The 23,865-nt window shown below is 33.4% G+C and overlaps 1 protein-coding gene across 4 annotated transcripts in view; it reads right to left on the bottom strand.

The window, feature by feature from the left end:
- The window catches only part of SMARCAD1 (SWI/SNF-related, matrix-associated actin-dependent regulator of chromatin, subfamily a, containing DEAD/H box 1), an 88,355-nt gene that overhangs the window by 11,991 nt on the left and 52,499 nt on the right, over positions 1–23,865 (bottom strand). For 3 of the 4 annotated variants that reach the window (XM_036914102.2, XM_036914101.2, XM_036914103.2), the window contains exons 7-15: positions 19,294–19,395; positions 18,295–18,376; positions 15,277–15,668; positions 8,264–8,463; positions 2,795–2,885; positions 2,107–2,206; positions 1,405–1,464; positions 1,236–1,311; positions 32–167 (exon numbers count right to left, since the gene is read on the bottom strand). In XM_036914102.2, the coding sequence (XP_036769997.1) occupies positions 32–167; positions 1,236–1,311; positions 1,405–1,464; positions 2,107–2,206; positions 2,795–2,885; positions 8,264–8,463; positions 15,277–15,668; positions 18,295–18,376; positions 19,294–19,395 (1,239 nt within the window). Of the gene's footprint in view, positions 1–31; positions 168–1,235; positions 1,312–1,404; positions 1,465–2,106; positions 2,207–2,794; positions 2,886–8,263; positions 8,464–14,623; positions 15,217–15,276; positions 15,669–18,294; positions 18,377–19,293; positions 19,396–23,865 lie in introns of those variants that run through there. The other variant, XM_057502449.1, reaches the window with a different exon arrangement.

The raw sequence follows: 23,865 nt of genomic DNA, 5'->3' as shown, positions 1-23,865 counted from the left end.
TAATTGGATAAATTCACAAACACTCTCTTACATTAATAGTCATAAGGTGCTGGTAGCGGATGGAGCCCATATTCTTCAGCATATGGCCTTCATCAAAAATCGCATAATTAAGTTTCAGCCGTCGAAACAGACTACGGTCATCAGAACTGCTGATTGCACAATTATACCTGTTACCAGGGAAAAAAACATTCTCTATGGTTATGCCCTTAAGAGCCTCGACTCTAGTGAGAGTTAATGTTTTGTAAAATGATTTTTATTTATATATTTCTAAAGGCCAGTACCTAAAGGAAACCACCAGACACAGTTCATCTCAAATAAATACTGATGTACTTGTATCCAATAATTATCTATGTACATGTTTGTCAAGTTATGAAAGCCGCAATATGCAGCTAAAAGAAAATTTAAACATTTAAATGTAATTACACAACTTCTACACACCTAGGAGGAGGCCAATTTGGGTATAATTTGTATGTAATGTGCAGCTGTTATACACTTTGCTTCATGAACTGTTATATTTTAAGGAGAATCAGAAAAAAGGACATGAAACTATGGCATTTTTTAAGAACATAATGCTACTGTATTAAACTTGTGGACTACATCTAAGAAATAACAGTTGATAGCAGCTAGCAGAACAAGACTATATATGAAAATGGAGTCCATTTTATTAATAAAAGACAAATGTTGGATAAATTCTTTTGATCATGGTCTCCTACAGGAATCAGTAGAAAGTAATAACCAAATACTGACAGTTAATATGAAGCTAACCTAGCATAATAAATGCAACATGACATAACAAAGTATTGTGGGATATTTAAGCCAAATAGTTACTACCAAGTAACAATTAACTTACTCAGTTATATTTTCCATCCTTATTTCTATTCCGATTAAAATTTTTCATTGAAAGAGTGAGACTTAATTGTATTCATTTCATTTTGGTGGGACATCTTAAATTTTACTTTAACTAAGAATCTTACTATGACTAGGCTTTTGATCAAGTGGATAAAACCTTTATGTAACTACTGTCAGTCACCTGATGTACTAGCAAAAAACTTCTTGGCATTCATTACACACCAAAATGAAAAATGCCTGAATCTTCAATGTAAGCCATTCCATTATTTTGTTGCATAGTTCTTGGTATAAACTGTCCTTCCTATTACTAACACTTTTTAAAATATTTTTTTAAAAATTCAGGGGCTGCACAAAATTTTTTCCAAAAAAATTTTCTCAATACTTACGTGGTCACTATTACATTGTATTCTTCATATTTACTATGAATGTTATATCTAATCTGTTTACGTTCTTCTTGAGAACCTATAAAGAAACATAGTTATGTTTATTATACTTTACCGTATGTAAGCATTTTAAAGAACTTCCGAAGTCAAAAACAGAATGTTATGTTCTTACCGTAGTAACAGAGGACCTTTAAAGTGGGGCACCACAAATTAACTTCCCTTAACCAGTTATCTATGAAACAAGAGATATTACTTGCATCTGCTACAAAAGGTTATGTGCAGTGAAATAAACACTAAACTTTGACAAGTTCTACCCAGAAATTACCCTTTTATAAAATAATACAAGATTTAAAAAAAATCACAGACCATTGACAATTTTACTCCTGATGATTGAAAAGAAGGGCAAAGGACCAATCATCACATTTATAGGCGATTCTTAATTTCTAATTTAAAGAGGTGGTATTTTTTGTTATGTTCATACATACATACTTCTCTTACTATAGTCCAAATCCAATTGAGAAATAACAGAACAGTAATTTGCGTGGGGATGAACTGCATACTTCCTGACTCAATGTTTAATTATAATTTCAAAAGCACTTAGTTACTCATTAAAACTATTTAAAAGTATAATGAAAACAAAATAAATGATCTTATCAAATGGTCCTTGATCTATAATTTAAAAGGTGAATAACTCATATTTCAGTTACTTTAAGCTTTCCAGTAAAATCACATACATACACAATCACAAAGGGAAAAAAAGAGTGAAGTGACCACAGAAATTAACAAACTAAGAAATCATACATATACAGTTTTAATTCTCCCTAGAGAAAACACTGAACAGTCAAAGTATGGCTGTCCACAGGGTATTACAAACCTATAGTTGATGCTGGAACAACGATCAAATGAGGACCTTTATTACCCTCCTGATAGAGGTAGGCCAGGAATGCAATGGCTTGAATAGTTTTTCCCAGGCCCTAAAATTAAAAGTTTAAAAGACAATATATGAAATTTAAAAGTAAAAAAGCAAATAAATACTGGAAAAGTCAAAAGAAAAAGAATATTTCCAGTTTTACTTATTTGTTTTTAGTTCTCAGTACCGTGTCATAATCTTCAAATAATGCTACAACTCAGTTTAATGAGCAAAATGTATCTTAAATGTTGGTTAATGTGACACACGTAAATATGGAAGATATTATTTACATTGCACATACAGGATATAATTTTGGGAACTGTTTATATAAAGAAAATATTTAATATACACTGGATGGATTGATGATGATTTTCCAAGGACTAACTGGAGTTGAATATATGCTGGGTATCTTATTACCCAGCAATTCTACTCCTAAGAATACATTTAAGAGATGTCCACCAGGAGACTTGGATAAGAATGTTCATGTTAGTATTTAGTATAGTAGCCAAACACCAGAAATAAAATTTCCATCAACAGGAGAGAATGGATAACGTGAGATCAGTAAACAACAGGGTCAAGGGAAAATTTCATTTTTTAAATGACAGCAACCATGCCTTTTAATGACAAATCCTAGAAATAGAGTACTACTTACCATTTCATCTGCCAAAATGCCATTAAGTCCATGTTTATGCACCAAGGCCAGCCAATTCAAACCAACCTTCTGATAGGGCTTGAGTGACAAACTGGCAAAGAGAGAGTTTCCAAATATTATAGATTTGTACTTTCAATAATTTTCTCTAGTAGCTTTCAGACATGAGGTTTAAGTTTATAATGCACACAAGAACTGAAATACCTAGGTCTATTCTTATCTTTTAACATACTATTATAAGCTATTTACACTTACTTAAGAAAATGAACCCAACACATAATATATTTTTTTAATCTTCTCAAATTTTATTTTGCATTGATTTATTTCTTCTGGCAACAAAAACTACAAAAAAATTTCCATATTCTGTCATAATGTAAAGGCACTAAATTAATTCTGTAAATGATCAGAATACTAACTATAATAATATATTACTAAGCTAATATTTACACTAGAAAATTGTACTGATTTGAATTTCGGCATATTAAGGAACTTAAACACAGCATGACAAAAACACCAGCATAATTTGCTACTTTGCCAGGCTGACTCAATAAATGCCAATCACCTCTAATGTGAATGGTAGGTATACTTCTGGAGTATGTATGTATGTGTGTATTTATGATTGGACTATGTATAAATGTAAATTTGCTAGACATGAATGAACATCAGTAAATAGAAAGTAAGAGCTAAGTATCAAAAATCTTATTAATTTGGAAACACATAAACAGACTAACCCCTAGGAATAACTTGTTTGGAAAGTAATCATGGGAGGGGTTATAATGTACAAAAACAATAGTTTTTTCTAAAAGTTCAAGGGCTATAAACTAATAGCAGTTTTTTACTAAGCGTCTATTATATAAACACACAAAGAACTCATTTTCAAGCATCACCTCATTTAAGTTTTAACACCCTATAAAAGTAGCTATTATCACTTTAATACATGGAAAAACCTAGGCTCAGTAATTTACCTGAGGTTGCAAAGCTACAAAGTGTTATGCCTAATATTTTAACTCAAGAAGTCTATCTCATTCAGAAGCTTATTCTTACACTCACTAGGACAGCAATACCCCCCCATCAACATGAAAACCTAGGACAATGCCACACCTCTCATTCTCTAGCTTGTATCCTGTCCCTTTAATTTCCTGTCATACACATTCTGTCTGCACACAGGGGAGAGGTTTGGACACAGGTATGGCATAACAGTTAGTTAAGGGGTCAAATTCTGAAGTTAAGACACCCTAATTAGAACTGGGATAAAAAAGAGGTAGGATAAAAAGATACCCATCTTAAATGAGAATCTATGTTTTAACTGGGCATGCAATCTAACAAACACTTCTCATTTGAAAAATTAAAAGCATAGGTAGGAGAAAAATCAGCCATTATTACTGAACTATTTACAGTTCACTTTTTAAAATGCCTGCCTTCTTGGCCAGTATAACTTCTATGCCACTACAAATGTAATAATAAAACATTATCACAGATATCTTAATTTCCAGATCCAAATGAATTATTTCTACTATGGTAGCAGTGACAGTAAATGCTAATACTGGAATCTCTGCCATATTCCAGACACTGTGCTGAGCTTTACATACATTCTTACGTCATTTAATCTACATTATAAAGTAGATACTATTATTATCCCCATTTTACTTATGAGAATTTCTCTGGGACTCAAAGAAGTTAAATAACTTGCTTAAGATCACAGAGCTATCCAAATTCATGTCTGCAGTGGCAGAGCTGGTATCCAATCCAAGTCTGATCCAGAATTCAGCCCTTCATCACTGAACAGCAAACATGAAAAAGTTCTCTCTGAACTACCCACCTGTGGTCAGAACCGACCTCTCCATTGTTTCTCTGAATCCTTCCCAAATGTGTTAGTCATCCCGTACACATAAGGTGTGGGATTCATGAAAATGATGAAACTTGATAAGGTAGGCATATCACATCACTTAAAAATGTATCCCGGGGCCATCCGAACGTAAATCTATCACAAGTAGTCAAGAAATATTCTTAACAAAGATTACTGATTTTTTTCATTACTATACACATGTTGAGAAATTAGTATAATGATTACAATATTCTTCACTACGTACAAAAAAAGTGATGAGAAATTTTGAGAAGCATCAGCTAAATGAATTTTTCATTCAGATAAAATTATTTCTTCTATAATCACAGAGCAGCTGTGGTAGCTGGTTTGATCAGGACATTAAACAGCTTTGTTATATTGAAATATTTATTTCAAAAATGTAAGTATTTGAGTATGTGTATTTGTACCTCTGCTAGATTTATCTAAATTACAAGTAACTTTCTGTTTCTCAGTATCACAACAGTGCTGCACATCGCAGATCCTTTCTTCAGAATGCAAGAAGATAAATGAAAATGCAGTTTTGACAAAGACATTTCAAATTCAATTCACGTGTTACAACAAATTTTTTAAGCGGGGCAGCTGTATTCTTTCTCTAGGAGGTTCTAATATTTAGATGCTATATGATCATACCTTCTGTTTTAGTTTGATATTCTACAGTTTAAGAATTTTCAAGATGGCATATGAACTCCAACCACCAGTTTACAAATAAGAATGTCATCTGCTCAGGGTTACCCAAGTGGTTAAAAACTACAGCCCAGGCCTTCCACATTAGTTAAGTGCACTCTTCTCGATAGGGGCACTTTATCTTTAAACTGAAGGTTTTCTTACCTCCCATGAAGGGAAAAAAGTTTAAGATTTTCTGAGATCATGAAAGAAAATGAAACAGCATGTTACTTTGAAGTTACTTGTTTGGTTAGGGAAAAAAATCCTATCCAACAGTTATTATCTTTTCAGAGTGAAAATTAAATTGGATTTCAATCTTGTGCTAGATAAACTAGTATTAAAATTATTTTGAAAGATGAGAAATGCCTGGAATGGAACCAAAAGTAAAAACAATGTGCTAAATTTGAGTTTAAAATGAAGAAATAGAGGGCTACAAAGACTTGACTGATGTAGTCCCTATGAAGCAGATGAAGAATACTATCTGACCAACAATTTATGTCCCTGAAGTGTGACATGGCTGCTGAAAATACTACTACATGAGTTGGTGCTAATAATAGTATCCAAACTACTAAAATATTTACACCATAGTACTCTTGAGTTAATCAGACCACATCTGCAGTACTGAACTGCATTCATGCTATTGTCAAATGGTTTCATAGCAACTATATAGGAACTAGGAAGGGAACCATCCAGTCAAGTTGAGGGCGAGCCAAGAACCTTGGTAGATTTAACCCAGAAAAGACAGGTCACATGATTAAATGTGTTTTACACTGACAAGAAGTATTTTCAGTTAAAAGTTTAAAGCTGCTAAATTTTAGATAAATTGCTAAAGCTTGAGAGGTGGTAGGAATAAAATAAGAGAAATATGGAGAAGTTTTTTTCCCCCCTTCCCTCACTATATTGTTTTAACTTTAGGCAATCTTAGTTTTGACATTTTAAAATAAAGATTATGAATGTAACATTTGTGAAATATGTATGAGAAATTTTATTTTTCCCTGCAAAGACTTTATATTTGAAAAGGAGTTAATGGTATGTACTTCCTTTATTGCTTTTATAAAAGGCAGTTACAATTCATATAAATTTGTAATAGGAAAATAGTTGACATAATTTTGCTTTGAAGTAAAACTTTGCTACGAAGACTCTGTCCTGTTAAAAACCATGACAGCTTATTCAACAGGATAGTCTTATGTTTTCCTCTGTGCTAATAAACCTTTCCCAAGGCAAGGATACTACTTTAAATGTCTCTATAGTAAGCAGTCACAATGCCTGGCCAGTATACCAAGTAAAATTGCTTGTGCAACTCTTACCTTGGCTAAAATAAAAAACCAAGACAACAAATTTCACCCCTTAAAAGTGTATTTAAATAAACTCTGAAGAGACTATCTATACAAGTTGTTACAAGTTGTACTTTGGACTAGATCCGATAAGCAATTTTTAATAAAACCAATTTTTCACATCTAAATATTTCATTAAAAAAAACCCCAGTCTAATGGAGAGGATGGTTTATTAACTGATCATACTATTTACAGTACCAGGACTTTGCGGATGTGGGTTTAGGCTAAATTTTTTAAGTGATGCAATAAAGCACTTGATTTTTTAGAATCCAAATTATGATAAAGTAGACTCAACTGGGTAAGTCTTGTAGAGTGCAGAACTCCCCATATCCAATGCTGTAGAACAAGGAGCAGCTCCAACTACACTTTTAGGAGATGAATTTGCTGATATGGCCATAGTTCTTTATATGCAACAGAGAAAAGAGCTTCTTTGTGGGAACTGCATCACATTTCCCTACACCATCCCATAGCACCCTAGAAGGGCACAGAAAAGATTGTAGCTTATTATTAAAGGCCAGTAACCATATCTTGGTATTTTTTTCATAGTTTGATTTTTAATTAATTGATGATCAGCAAATATGCTTTGATCATTAACTTTGAAAAATACAGTAAATAAATAAAATCAACCATGGTAATTAATTTTAATGAGACCCTAGTGCTGTTCATTAAATTCTGAATGTGTAATTCATTCTAACTATTCTGATTTTAGGAACTTGGATTTTTCCCATGTTTTTGCCCTATAAATATTATCAAAGTGAACAATTTTACACATTCTCTAAAAAGGTATTCTGAACAGTTCTGAGTCCCCAAACCACTTAAATAAAAACTTAAAGAAGTTCAAAACAACTTCCCCCATCCCAATATCCCAACACCACACCACACAAAATGAGAGTGTTCACAATTACAGAATGTTGTTTTATTATGTACTGGCTGCTGGACAAATTTCTTAGTGAAAATAATATAGTACCTATTTCTTATAAGGATTCTGACAAAGTATTTTACTGAACGTAGCAGTTCTGGGGAATATAGTTTTATGAACAGACTTTTTATAATCTTTCCCTATGAAATCTACTTAATAGAAGTGTCCTTTTATTTTTGATGTGTTTCTACCCAAAAAGAGATTTAAAAATCTGGGCTTTTGAAAACATTCAAAACATTAAATTACAGATATAGGATATATCATTTCATTTTATTTACAATTAAAAAGAAATTGAGCTAAGACAGAAGTTTTCATACTGATGCAATTAAGGAGCTGACTTTTTGAAGCACCAAATTATGGAAAGGGGTAGCTAAAGCCCCCCCTTTCAGTTTTTGTGATTATATATGAAAATATCTGTTACCAGACAAGGAGAACATAGGTTATAAAAGACCGTAACATTTCCTCCTTCTAACTGATAATGATATAATAGAGTAAAACACCCTGATGGGTGGTTATTAATGAAAAACAATTCATACACCACTTATGTGTCATGATAGAAAACCTTGAATTTTCCTTTTACCATTAGTTTTCATATCACTTCCACATTTAAGTTCCCTGGGCACAATAGAGAAGTTCAGAATTTTTAAACAACTGAGATAAAATAACAAGTAAGTGCATATAACAGACATTACCTTTGATTTAAAATGGAGGGTTGTTCTATGTTCCATCCACCTCCATTTCCAGTGAGCACAGTGACTTGTTTCGTCAATTTATTTGAAATATCTTCACATTTGTTCATAAGCCTTATGACTACATCCCTTTCTTGGATCAGTGTTTTACAGTTCCATATCAAATCTTCTGATAAGCCATTAGTTTTGGACATTTTTGTGAACTACACAATAAAAAGAAAAGGAACTTAACAGTTCAGAACTAGTAAACAGAAGGCCAATCTCAATTTCTTTCTCTATGAGAGAAAAATGTTTGTTAAGTAACACTTTTACCTTTACGAATGACATTAACCAAGTTTTAGGAGACCATGACTCTTTATGTCTACATTTGAATTCCAGTTTCCTGTCACCTGAAACTCATCATATATAAATAAAATCTCTCTCTCTCTCCAAAAATGCATAATCCCCATCTTGCTACTGTGACTCTGGTAACTCTACAGTGACCTTGGGGAAACTCTAAATTGTTAATGTCTATCAAGTTTTGTGTTCAAAATCTCAGATTCACCTTTGTTACCAGATGCAATCGTACCCAATATAATAATTGCATTCCTGATCTCTTGGGTCCATTTTTGCCACTTCCTATGCCTGATGTATTATTGTAAGATTAATATTCCTAAAACATACTTTTTCCTGTCATCAAAATACAAAAAACTCCTCAATCTTTTAAAACTTCGATTATTATCTCTTGATATTTTACTATTAAACTGAGACTACTACCTGGAAAGATACTGCATGAATCAAAAGTTAACTGACCAATTCAGTAATTTGATTAAAAAAAAAATCAGTTTCAATACAATACCTATACAAATGTTTCTGTGTTAAAACTCAAAGAATTTCTTTCAAAATGTATTTGTATTTATTTTTCTAAAGGAGACAATGAATACTTTGAAATGTAAACACTATTAACAGAATTAGAATTTTTCCATATAGATAGGTGAAAAAATATATCCTGAAGAATACAAAAAATATTTTAGTGAAAAGGAATAGAAAGCCCAATAGTTGTTTGAAAGCTAACAGCTTTGTTAATCAATAAAATCCCATAGTCCAGAAAGGAATAGAGAAAACTAAAGTTTTTTTATCATCTGTCAAGAGATTTTGACTCATGTCATCTTATTTAGCATATTACTTCAAATTACAAGAACCACAATTAACACCTCTAATAATCCCTATGATCACAGTATTTCTAAGTTCTAGAGAAGCTCAAACAATAGAAATTAAAAACTTACAGGATATATACTAAGTTAATTTCATAAGAATAGTTTAATATAATATAATATAATATAATAATATAAATATAATATATATAATATAATATAATATAATATAATATAATATATAATATAATATATAATATGTTTTTCATATCTAACCTAGAATAAGTTGGGAAGCTGAATTTTCAATCTATTCCAAAGCCATATATTGATGTATTACAGGATAAGAAAACAAAACAAAAACTTATTAGCACTTCCCAAAGTGGCACTGTAAAATACGAAGTTATGTGCACACTACATTTTCATGACAACAATATTCATAATCACAATGAGCCCCCTCACCTTGTGCTTTCCAGGGAAAAGATTTATACTTCAATAGCAGGATATGTAAAAACAGTGCCTTGAAAATTTTAAGGTTCATTTAAGTTTTAATGCTTTTAACTAAAATATTTTTATTTTTAAATGGAACTCAAAAGTTACAGGCCAAAAAACCAATCTCATGCCTACTGTGGTGTATGTGTTTATGATGTGCACATGTGAGAGAATCGACATGAATAACCAGGAAACAGAAAGGAACGTATACTGTGTGCTTTGTATGTGCTGCAAACTAGTAGATGTCTTTTATTCACTAACTCATTAAACCCTCGTAACTACAAGACCAGTCCACCAATTTTGGATGAATAAACTAAGGTTCAATTTCTAAGGTCACAAAGCAGGTAAAGGATTCCAAAGTCCAGGCTCTTTTCTTCTCACTATAGCTAGTGCCTCTCTAAAAAAAAAATTAAGACCCTAAAAAATAAAACAGAAAGTAAAACTTTTTTCTGTAACCACTACCATTTATTATGATTTTATTTTTTACAAAGTACTATCCTGACTGGTGAATATACTCGGGTATACAGACAGACACAACTCCTGTCCTCATGAGGGTTACAGGCATTGGGAAAGACATTCAACAAAAAATTTTAAGGGCATCACAAGGAAAGAACAAAATTTCAGGGGCACTTTTCACAAGGAGACTTGTGAAATATAATCTAGGATCTAGGAAGTCCTTTCAGAATAATAAGGCCAGAAATAAGAAAGAACTGTTTTTTGAACCAAAGAAGATCAATTCGGTATGTCAGAAACTGGGGAAGAGAGAAGCTAACATTTTTGTAACAACCAGACATTATGATCTCCTGATGAAAGAACACATCACTAACCATGTAATCATGGAATTCATAAACAAGAGATCCAACAAAAGAGAAGATTCCTCAGGACGTCAGAGAAATAAAATCTCAAAGCCATAGCTAATCAGCTGGCCTGTAATGCAACCAGTCCAAACCAGAGCAGGTCACAAGAATCCAGAAAAAATTTCTTCAAAATGAAACTGACAGAATAACTTAAGTGTCTGAAAACTGAGAGGAAATTTAGACAACTAGGGAAGAGTTTAGAGTTGAAATAATAAGTATATAGAAAACTAAGCAAACAAAAAAAGCAAGAGAATTAGTAATTAAAGAAAATAAAAATGCTGAACAAGGGAAAAAAGTAATGATGTACTTGGCTATGAAAGGCATTTGCATAGTCATAAAACTATGTTGACATTAAATGTTATAATGTCAGTAGATTAGTTATGCAACTGAAAAATTAGAAAGAGCATTATGTTTATGTTACCTGGAGATATGGAAGCGATAATGATGGAAAAAGAAGTGAGAGCAATTATGTGGGAGATAGTCTGGGGAAGCAGATAAATACAGATTTTTGGGAAGAACAAGCTTATAGAATTATTGAACTTGTTAATCTGAAATATTCATAATCAGTAAAAGTAGAAACTTAAAAAAAAAATCCTAATACATATGTCCACAATATTCATTAGGGGTGTGTGTGGGAGGAAACAGGGTAGTTGGCACCTAAGGTGAAAGAACACTCCACTTACTACTTGTTATTATTTTCTGAATACAGAAAGTATTCAACAATCCAGTAAATTACTTAGCTTCACTAAAGGACTTAAGAATACAAAGTACTCTGTATAAGCAGAATCTCTAGTAAATCTAGTCACTGATGAATGCAGAAAAATATGACCCTGTTTATATAATATGAAATAAACATACAAATGTATACAAAAATAGATGACTGCTCATAAAGTCTTAAGTGGTAGGTATCTTTGGTAGAATTTTGGCTTAACTTTCTTCTTTGTTCTTGAATGTACTGTTTCAATTTTAGATAAGGAAAACAAATCATTCTTCAAAAATATGATTAAGCTATTTGTCAAGGGGAAGAAAAGGAAAAAAAGTAACTGCTACTTCCTAGAAAATTACATGAAAAAAGGAACTTCAATATTACTCTGATACTAACTTCTTTGATTTAAAGACTCAGGATTCTTACGACTTTTCTCACTATAAAGGGTAACAAACTGAAGTACTTCTCTCTTGCCACAGTGTGTCACTCTTGCAGCACACATATTTAAAAAATTCTATAGGAAGGGTTTAATTTTTTTTAATGCAGATTTACTTTTTCACTTAACAAGTAACATGCTTGATAAAAGAATCCTCATCTTGCATTCCTATAAATACCTGGCAGCAGTCTACAAAGTACTGAGAAATGTATTACTTTTTAAAAAATGTTTACCAAACTTGTAAGAATGAAAACAAAGCCTGAACACAGTAATCTTGTATACAAATTTACTGAAGTCACCCTATCAGGAAGGAAGAAGCCCGCATTAAAATGCTTTAAGTGATAAATTTAAGCGGACATTTTACAACCACCAAGGGGAAAACAAAGCACCTATGGTCTATCTATGGGAAGAGCACCATGAAGAAAGAGCACAGTGTTTTGACATGAATGAAAACCTGGGTTGCTTGCTAATAATCAAGCAAAACTGAATCTATACTGATCTAAATGTTAAGGAATTAGATGTACACATGAAAAGTTTAAACCCAATAAGATTATCATAGACATAATAGCATCCCCACCTTACTTTGTACAAGACTAGACAAAAATTCCACAAGTAGTTGGTGAACTGATGCCATCAGATGTATGAAATTTGGCAATAAAACCCCCAAATTACCACATTAACAGTATGTTTTAAAACTAATGACATTTTTAGCTTGCTGTATTTCTGCAGTCTACATGATCTAATAACATGGTTTCTTAAAATAAGCATGTACTTTACTGCTATTAAGCAGAAAAAAATGGTATAAAGCTGTAAATATAAATAACTTCCTACAAATTGCTTTTTTTTGTTGAATAATCAAATTTTTCTTGTGTGAAATGAGGGTGACAAATATCTCAAAGGATTTTAATTTTTAAAAAGTATAGTTCTCTGACAAAGAAGTTGTAACAGATGATGTACAACTTTTTAATTGTTTTAAAAGACACTGATAGAATACTTTTCACATTCAAGTTACTTTTATAAGAGAATAAGAATGAAATTCTTATGATTACATTTAACTTATGAAATTCTTATGATTACATTAACTCAGTAATGTTACAAAAGACTTCAGTTGTAACAAAAATTAAAATTAAAACTTAAGTGTATACTTGATTTGTCTCAGTACGCTTTTTAATGAAATAGTAATGAATTTTAAAGTTCTGCCAAATTCCCCAATCAGTAAGACTAAAATAAGCTTCGACAATTTAGGAGTTTACATTTGCACGCTGTTCTTAATTAATATTTAATGCCTTGCAATTTTCATTTTAGTATGAATGACATAATGAAAATTTCAACTAATTCTCACAGGAATTTCTAAAAACAGTATCTATGAAAACTAAAGTAAATATTTTTTCTTTTGTTTACTTTTTAAGTTCTTTACAGGTATATTTTCAAACCTCTTTGATTAGTAGGGAAGAAGTAAATACATAGCTTACCAAAATGCACATAATAGTTACTTTTCCTTGGATGATTTTAAAAGAATTTGCTCTACAAATCAGTCACATCCAAAATTGTAAAGTAATTGAAAGGGGAAGCTTTAAGTTCTAAGCAAATTAAAACTCAAAGCTTATATATATTGACGTGCTAATTTTTAACTGTTCATTTCCAAAAACTCTTCATTTACCTGCTTTATTTTAGGACAACAGAACCTGTATTTGCTGAACTCAAGTAGCAAATTCACTTTTTAACTGTTATACAAAATAATTACATTTAGATGAATGGCTAGCAAAAAATATAGTCTCTGTTCAACTTTTAGAAAGGGGGCAATATGTTATAGGAGGTTTAAGTAGGTAATGCATATCTACAAATTCAAGTCAAGACTAATTTAAACTATGCCAATTAATTAGTAGGGGAAACATGCTTTCTACATGTAAGTTGCTGAATATTTTTAAAAGCATCTGGCACATATAACTCTGGTGTAATTTACTTTTACTGTAAGATATTTGGGCAAGTAGTTACAGTGACTAAACACACTGGTACAGATAATTGCATTCCTTATTAAATAAATTAGAATCCCAACAAGCCTGAGCAACCCAAGTCTGCAATAACACAGGAGACCACTAAGATAAAAGAAGAAAAGGAAGGAAAGAAGAACAAGAAAGCCCTTCAGCAAATACTTTTAACAAATAAATCACTCAGGCAAAGCAGAACAAGTTCTCAAAGGACCTGCTTTGACAGATGTGCTATGGAAAAGCAAAGGCTTCAGGCAAAATGAATGGCCTTTTTTTTTTAAGCTACGAAATGCTAGTTATATTGTCTATTTGTCAAATATTTTAATTTTTAAAAAATGCTTTTTACAACCATTGTTCAGGGACCCTCCCATACCACTACTTCAAGACACTTATCAAGGGAACATATACTCAGAGATTTGTCACAAATATGAAATTAATCACAAAGCAACTTGACTCCCTGATAGGGAAAAAACTCTAAAAATTTATAAAGTATCAAGAGCCACTTCATTTTCTAAAGCTGTGAAAAATCATCCATATTGCTTTCACAGCAGGGCCTATATACAATTCATGTTATAAGAGCCCACATTCTCACAAAAGTGGAAGCAAAATTTGTAAGGCAGAGTTCTTTTGTTTCTCTGTATGAATAAGATTTGCTGACTGTTGACATTTATAAAACTCAAAATACAGGTATTTTGGATAAAACTCCCTTATAGGAAATCAAATTCTAGAAAAGGATCATGCAAAATGTACTTACCAGTGCTTACGCCTTCCCTTCACCTAACGCTTGAATTCTAGGCTTCCACACTTTGCTATCTTTCCAATTAAAAACGCTGCAGCCTGCTACACTCCATAAAATGGCCACGTTGTTTAACCAAGAAAAACGTTAGACATTGAGCTGTCACTTTTAAAAGAAAAAGAAAATAAACAATTGCTTCTTTTGTGGTGAAGCATAAAACTTTTAGGCTGGCACTTTGAACCATGGAGCTCTCCTGAATGTTGCTACTGCTCTTCAAGTAGTTGTAATAAAATTTCTGCCACATTCTTGCTTTCTGCATGGTGTTTCAGCAGTTAACAGATCAGAACAGGCTAGCAAACAACTCCTTCCTAAATGTAAGCTCTAATTTCTTCTTCTGCAGTAAAATGAACTAAGTTTCTTTGCAAAAGAATGAGTGACAGTATGCCCAGCCAATCAGCTTGGGTTTTTTCAGGAAAATCACCCCTTAATTCATTCAAAATTAGGTCATATGACACTATTTGAAATACTATTGGCTTGCAATTAAAGTAATGTTTGACTCTACACAGGATAAGGCCACCCATCTATGCTTCCCTGGGCTGAAGATACCTTGACTATAAACGGTACTGTGAATTAAACACACACACACAGGGGAAAAAAAAATGTAGCCTTACCAGAGCTTCCCAACAATTAAAGGGCCGGAGTTCTGTTATCTTCTGAGCCTTTTTCTGAGAACACTGAGGAATCAAAGTAAGTTCACCAACTGAAGCATCTTGAAGGAAGTGAAGAATTTTACCTTTATAGCCATCCTCCATCACTTCTTCACCACTACTATAGTCCTCATCTAGCGAACTACCGACATCAGAACCTGAATCATATTCAGAGTCTTCAATAATTCTTTTAGGATTAAATGCATTTTTTTTACGTTTCTTGTTAAAACCATTTTGTGGTTTCATGGAACATTTCTGTTTCAGTTTTGTCTTAGCTGCATTTTTAGGACAATTCTGACTTCTTGAAGAAACTTCTTTTCCATTTGGAAACTCACTATGTGATGCATATTGCATATCTGTGTAAGAAAGAAAAACATAACTAAATTAGAAAGATATAAATTAAAAATAAAGATTTAATACTTCAGATAAGATAAAATACTTAAAATATATATGGTTTCCTTTTGATTACAGAATTCAACTGTGATTTATTGTTAAATCTTGACATACATTAATGAGAAATACTGAAGTAGAATTTGAAATTATACAATGAGTTGAAATAATTTGTTTCAAAAGCAGGTTATAACTTGTTATTTGAAATGAACTAGGTATAAATACTCATTTTCTAACAAAGGTCCTGAGAATATAAATCACAGCTGCATATTCGTAAGAGGTCCCAGATGTTAACATTGGAGCAGCATCCCCATGCCAACACTGATGGGCATATAGCAAAAATAATACTCACCCTGCATTAAATCAATCCATATTGTAATTAACTTTTCCATCACCATCTCTACTGTTCTAATTTTCCATTATTTTAAAAATTATTTAAATATACTATTACTAAAAAGCACTGCTACTTTATCACTGATTAATCTCCAACAGATTTCTAAGATGGCTATGATTGAAAATAGTGTTATTTAATGTACCAGTAAGAAAGTGCCAATTAATCTATAACACAATACTTTATTATTTAGGATGTTTATGTTTTACTTAAAGAGCTTTTAGACTTACACATAAATTATAATACATTCATTCTTCTGCTTATATGAAAAATACAACCAAAATAACCTGGGTAAGGTATTCTTCAAATTGCTTTATGTTCATAATTTATCTCTTCTGTAACATTTTTCAGACTCAGAACTGGTGACATTGGTGGCTCTCTTTTTTCCACATAATTTCACTGTCCGTGCCATCACAACCACTGGTTGCATTTCTTAAAAGAGTTCATTAAAGAACTCACGGGACTACACCAAACTAAAAAGTTTTTGTACGGCAAAGGACATCATCAACAAACAAAAAGGCATCCTACAGTATGGGAGAATATATTTGTAAATGACATATCCAACAAGGGGTTAACATCCAAAATATATAAAGAACTTACACAGCTCAACACCCAAAAAGCAAATAACCTGATTAAGAAATGGGCAGAGGATATGAAGAGACAGTACTCCAAAGAAGAAATTCAGATGGCTAACAGACACATGAAAAGATGCTACACATCACTAATCATCAGCGAAATGCAAATTAAAACTACAATGAGATATCACCTCCTCCCAGTAAGGATGGCCAGCTTCAAAAAGACTAAGAACAACAACTGTTGGCGGGGATGCGGAGAAAGGGGAACCTCCTACACTGCTGGTGGGAATGTAAGCTAGTTCAACCATTGTGGAAAGCAATACGGAGGTTCCTCAAAAAACTAAAAATAGAAATACCATTTGACCCAGGAATCCCTCTCCTTGGAATTTACCCAAAGAATACAACTTCTCAGATTCAAAAAGACATATGCACCCCTATGTTCATCGCAGCACTTTTTACAATAGCCAAGATATGAAAGCAACCTAAGTGTCCATCTGTAGATGAATGAATAAAGAAGATGTGGTACATATATACAATGGAATACTATTCACCCATAAGAAAGAAACAAATCCTACCATTTGCAACAACATGGATGGAGCTGGAGGACATTATGCTCAGTGAAATAAGCCAGGTGGAGAAAGACAAATGCCAAATGATTTCCCTCATTTGTGGAGTATAACAATGAAGCAAAACTGAAGGAACAAAATGGCAGCAGAGTCAAAGATTCCAAGAATGAACTAGTGGTTATGAAAGGGGAGGGGTGTGGGAGGGTGGGTGGGGATGGAGGGAGAAGGGGACTGAGGGGTATTATGTTTAGTACACATGGTGTGGGGGATCACAGAGAGAACACTGTATCACAGAGAAGGGACATAGTGGATCTCTGGCAACTTGCTGCACTGATGGACAGTGACTGCAATGGGATATGGGTGGAGACTTGATAATATGGGTAAATGTAGTAACTACATTGTTTTTTCATGTGAAACCTCCATAAGAGTGTACATCAATCATACCTTAATAAAAAATTTAAAAAAAAGAGTTCATTAAAAAGAAATCTAAACTCATTGGGCTGAGCTTTTAAGTGGACTGCCATCATCAAGAGCTAGTCTACTTGATTCTTGCTTAAAGATATTACTGTGTAATTCAACTCTTTCGCACTACTTCTCTCCCTTTTAGTTCCTGAAGTTAAGAATGTTCCAATATGGGTTCAGGAACTTTCTTCCACACCAGTGATACTCATCTTCGTAAGTTTGATATTCATTCAAGTGCAGGCTATGACATCTACATTACACTGATTATATGACACCAACAATTTTAAGATCCACCCTGAGAGCTGTTAAATGTAAAAAATGTTCCTTTTACACTCAATAATACATTAGGTAGCTTAAGAGTATCCTTATCTATCAAAAAAAAGTTGGCCAAATAGAATTTCATTTTACACTGCCACAAAGAATATGCCAAAACATTTGAACCAGTCATTTAAAAAGTTTTTACATGATTATTTTCAACATTTTCTGCAAACCCATGCTCTGATCATTTGCTAACAGGCTTACTATTTTCTTATATACTAAAATACTGACTAATATGAGAAGTATGTATTTTCTAAAATGACAAAGACTAGATAATTACCTTGGTCTTCTGCAAACACTTTTAAAGATTCTAAAGCTTCTGTGTACATCCATTCATGTTCCTTGAGTACTTCTCTTAGTTCCTAAAAATAAGTCATTCAGTTAAAAATCCAAAATTAACAACTTGTAGAAAACTTTCATCCTCTTTAAGATATAAGTAAATCACCTGAAATCTAACAGAATCATATAAGGTGTTTTTATGCTGCTTTTTTACAAGTGCTTTGTTTATGTAATTTCACCTCTGCAAATATACAAAAGTTTTCAAAAGAACCTTGACTTTTTTGCATTTCTACTCTTCCTATGAAATGCTCTAAATACCAAAGGATCAAAAATGTTTGCTCAATTAATTCCAACATGCAGCTACGCTTCAACACGTTTCAACTGCCAGCTTCAAAACATGTAGTTTCAACATATAAAGACACAGTATAGCAACAAGACTTTGCATTTAGCTCGTCAGAATTCAGCAGATGTATTACCTGTGCATATACCTGAATAAATTAAACCAAGTGTAAATATATTCCAAATGTTAAAGAAATAATATGCTTCTATGTGTGGTAATGTGATTCAACAGAGGTCTTTACTGACTGAAAGTATTCTCACTGTCTAACAAGCAGGAAGCTTATGGAATATTACTGGAATTCAGTATTATACTTCGCAATTTTTTATGAGAAATTTAAAGGATGAGAATATGAAAAAAGCTCAAGCAGCTAAGTTGGTTTTCTAGATGATTTCCACTTTATACATGAGTTCACAATTGTTATTATGGTTATGTTTGCTATGATTACTGTTACTTATAATGTTGATACTACAATTAGCAAATAATGTAAATAAATAATATAAAGAATAAGCAGTATAAAAATATTTCATGATGTTGATAAAGGAAAATATTTAATTAGAAGATGCAAAATTCCTAAATTTTCACATGGCTGATCTCAAGCACTAATCTGTAATACAAACATTTAGGGCACAATTGATTACATTTCTGTACATGACTATTCACCTGTTTATCAAAATTGGGAAATTCCTTTTGCAATTTCAATACAATACTTTCCTGCTTTTCCCAATTATTGCTAGATTCTGCAGATTCACTTGATTCTTCTCCCTAATGGGGAGGAAAAAAAAAAAAGAGAACAATTTTAGAGATCAATAACAATAAGTCTTAAGACAATTAATTATATTTGTAATGACTTGATTTTAGAAATTAACTAAATTCAATCAGAACAATTCAAAATGTTTCTTTTTGCTCATGTGAAAACTAACAAATTTCTGTCTTTAAGGGTTAAAAAATACTGCTGGTTTAAGATCACTGAAAGACCTTGATACCTTGATTGCATATCCAGTAACTCACATTTCATTCATACAGTACTCAAAATGAAATAAATCTGCTTAAAAACTTGAATGTTGCTAAAATTTACTTGAAATAATTCAAGTACATTTGAAATGTCTCCAAAAAAAAAAGGATTCAAACATCTTATCTATGCTGACAATTTCATAGCCCCCTAAATTTCAAATACAGAGATAAAATATTTACTTTTACTACAGTCTTGATTCACAGAATGGCTTACATATTAATTGCCTGGCTGTAACATAAAAATGACACAATGATATAGAATCTTATGTGAAACTAAATAATACATAAATTAAGCATTAATATGGGAATAACTGTGGCTACTTATACACACAATCTCTTTGCCACTTCACTTAAACTGTTTAAAAATTTCACATTTAAGCAGAAGAAAATTCTTTAGATTCATGCATAAGAAAAACCTTATATTTCAATCAAAAAACATTTCATTTACTCTTCTTGGAACTGTACCACATGCTATACAAACAAGACATCTCTTCTACTTCCTCTCTTGTCCAACAATGGAATTTTTTTTTCCTTTACTACCTAAGATAGAAATAACTAAATTGTGAGTGATAACCCTCTTGCACACCGGTGTAAGATGAAGTTCCATGAGACAGAAACAAATAAAATGCTATGGAAGTTGGGAGTAGGAAGAAAAAAAACTGCATGTACTTTTTTTTTTATAATAGTAAGTAGCCCATTTGGGCTGAAGCACAAAGACTACAGATAGGCCACAATGCTGAAAAATTAAACAGGAGCTAAGATTATGTAAGGCCTGAGCATCAAACTGAGGTCAATCTTTATTCAGAAAGCAGGATTTTGAGAAGGGAAATAATAAAACACTAGTATTTGGAGAGAGCATTTCAAAGCCCTCAAAAATTTACACTGCTATCCTCACTTTACAGCTTAAGACACCAACTCCAATAACAAGTCTTCTATAAGTCAAGAATGGATAATGCCCAATTGAGGTAGCAAGAGAGACACAGGTGTCTACTAGATCACTGGTTTTCCACTACCTCCTAAACTTTAGTCATTCACAGAACACATACCTGGCTTTAAATATATCAAATGTCCATCAAAGGATGAATGAATAAACAAATTGTAGTATATATGTAAAATGTAATATTATTCAGCCTCAAGAAAAAATTAAGTGCTGCTAACATGCTACAATGTGGATGAACCTTAAAAATATGCTAAGTGAAAGAAGCTGGACATAAAAGGTTACATATTGTATGATTCCATTTATATGAAATACCCAGAACATGAAATTCCACAGAGACAGAAAGCAGACTGGTGGTTGCCAGAACTTGGGTGGGGAGAATAAGAATGGAGAGAAACGACTTAAAAGGAACCAGATGCTATTATTACGGAGTGATTAAATGTTTTGGGACTAGATAGCCTTCTTAACTGCACAACATTGTGAATATCCTAAATGCTACTGAATTGTTCATTCTAAATGGTTAATTTTATGCTATGTGAATTTTATCTCAATTAAAAAAAAAGATATTTGGAAAAACAGTATCTGTTGGTTATCAAATATATGATAGCACAAATTGAACATTCACTACATGGTGTGCCTACCATTTGCTGTATGCTCTCAGACCCCATACTTTTGCTAGCTCTGCTAATCCCTGGTGAATGAAAATCCCCATGCCCAGTAATCACACTGGAGCTTTACAGAAGCCAGGAGATATATGAAGTTTGGGCCCAATTCTGTCTCAGTGGGCCCAGGGGTTATGAATCAACCTGTTGTTTTTTCTGACTCCCGAATACAGAGTTGAAACAGACATATTCGGCACTGGAAGAAATCCCATATTAGCTTTTTGACCCATGGAGTAAGGACGATTATGTAGGAAATACCAAACCCAAAAACTACAAAACCACAGTAATCAAGAGTTTGGTACTGGCACAAGAACAGAACAACAGACCAGTGGAACAGATTAGAGAGCCCAGATACAAACCCAACCATATATGGCCAATTAATATACGATAAAGGAGCTATGGACATACAACAGGGAGATGACGGCCTCTTCAACAGCTGGTGTTCACAAAACTGGACAGCTACATGCAAGAGGACGAAAGTGAATTATTGTTTAACCCCATATACAAAAGTAAATTCAAAATGGATCAAAGACCTGAATGTAAATCATGAAATCATAAAACTCTTAGAAGACAACAAACGCTTTTCAGGATTAAAGATGGCAGCATGAGAGGAGAGACAGAGGCTTCTTCCTAAAACTGTATACAATTAGAAAATATAATTGGCGCAACTAATCCTGAGAGAGCAACAGGAAAGAGGACGGCGCCAGACTGCACACACCTGGAGAAAAGAGCAGACCTCACGGAACAGGGTAAACGTACCAAAGCTGTGGCTTGGCAGGACCCAAGCCCTTCCCCCACCCCAGCTCACTGGCGGGAGGAAGAGAAATGGAGCAGGGAGAGAGTGGAAGACCTGGGACTGCTGAATACCTAGCTCTGGAAATCTGCTCTGGGAGCACAAACCTACATTTCATGGTGCTTTCATGAGACTCGCATGACTACCGGGTTGGAAAGCAAACACAGGCAGAATTCCTGGAGAGATTGAGATTCCAGCTGTTTGTGGAAAGCAGGGATTTATATGTGGCTGCTCTGGGACAAAAGCTTATACCTGTGTGCTCGGCCCACTGGATCAGGCAGTGGAGACAGGCACAGCAGCCGGGAAGCAGGAAACAGCTCTTTCCTCCCCCCAGGCACCAATACCACTCCCCTGCGACCCCCGACATTGCTTCAGGGGCTGAGCAGCTCCAGAGTGGAGCTTCTGGACACTAGAGGGCGCCATATACAAATATGAAACGCCAAAGGAACCTGGCCCAGAGTAAAATTAATAGAACTCCGGAGAAAGATTTTAATGATACAGCCCTTACGACTCTTCCTGAGAGGGAGTTCAAATTAAAAATCATCAACATGCTAATGGAGGTATGGAAAGATTTCCAAGAACTCAGGAATGAATTCAGTTCAGAAATCCAATCGCTGAAGAAAACGATGGAGGGTATTAAAAGCAGGTTGGATGCAGTGGAGGAGACGATAAATGAAATAGAAACTAGAGTAGAGGAATACAAAGAAGCTGAGGCACAGAAAGAAAAAAGGATCTCTGAGAATGAAAGAATATTGAGAGAATTGTGTGACCAATCCAAACAGAACAATATTCGCATTATAGGGATACCAGAAGAAGAAGAGAAAGAGAAAGGAATAGAAAGTGTCTTTGAGGAGGTAGTTGCTGAAAACTTCCCGAGTCTTGAGAAGGAGATAATCTCTCAGGCCATGGAGATCCACAGATCTCCCAACACAAGGGACCCAAGGAAGACAAGACCAAGACATATAGTAATAAAACTGGCAAAGATCAAGGATAAGGATACACTATTAAAAGCAGCGAGAGAGAGAAATAAGATCACATACAAAGGAAAGCCCATCAGGCTAACATCAGACTTCTCAGCAGAAACCGTACAGGCCAGAAGGGAGTGGTATGATGTGTTTAATGCAATGAAGCAGAAGGGCCTGGAACCAAGATTACTTTATCCCGCAAGATTATCATTTAAATTTGAAGGAGGAATTAAACAATTTCCAGATAAGCAAAAGCTGAGAGAATTTACCTTCAACAAACCATCTCTACAGTCTATTTTGGAGGGACTGCTATAGATGGAAGTGTTCCTAAGGATTAACAGCTGTCACCAGAGGAAATAAAACCACAGTAAAGAAAGTAGAACAGCTAATTACTAAGCAAATGCAAAATTAACTATCCCCGAAGTCAATCAAGGGATAGACAAAAACACAGAATATGATACCTAATATATAAAGAATGGAGGAGGAAGAAAAAGGAGGAGAAAAAGAAAAGAACCTTTAGATTGTGTTTGTAACAGCATCTTAAGTGAGTTAAGTTAGACTCTTAGATAGTAAGGAAATTAACCTTGAACCTTTGGTTCAGACAAAATAGACTTCAAAACACAGAAAGTAACAAGAGATAAAGAAGGACATTACATAATGATAAAGAGGTTAATCCAACAAGAAGATATAACCATTATAAATATCTATGTGCCCAACACAGGAGCACCCACATATGTGAAACAATACTAACAAAATTAAAAAGGGAAATAGAATGCAATGCATTCATTCTAGGAGCCTTCAACACTCCACTCACTCTGAAGGACAGATCAACCACATAGAAGATAAGTAAGGAGACAGAGGCAC

This window comes from Manis pentadactyla, chromosome 5 (genome assembly GCF_030020395.1).
Source record: "Manis pentadactyla isolate mManPen7 chromosome 5, mManPen7.hap1, whole genome shotgun sequence".
Classification (NCBI taxonomy): domain Eukaryota; kingdom Metazoa; phylum Chordata; class Mammalia; order Pholidota; family Manidae; genus Manis; species Manis pentadactyla.
The sequence above is the reverse complement of the archived record's forward strand: the minus strand, read 5'-3'. Positions and strand labels throughout refer to the sequence as shown.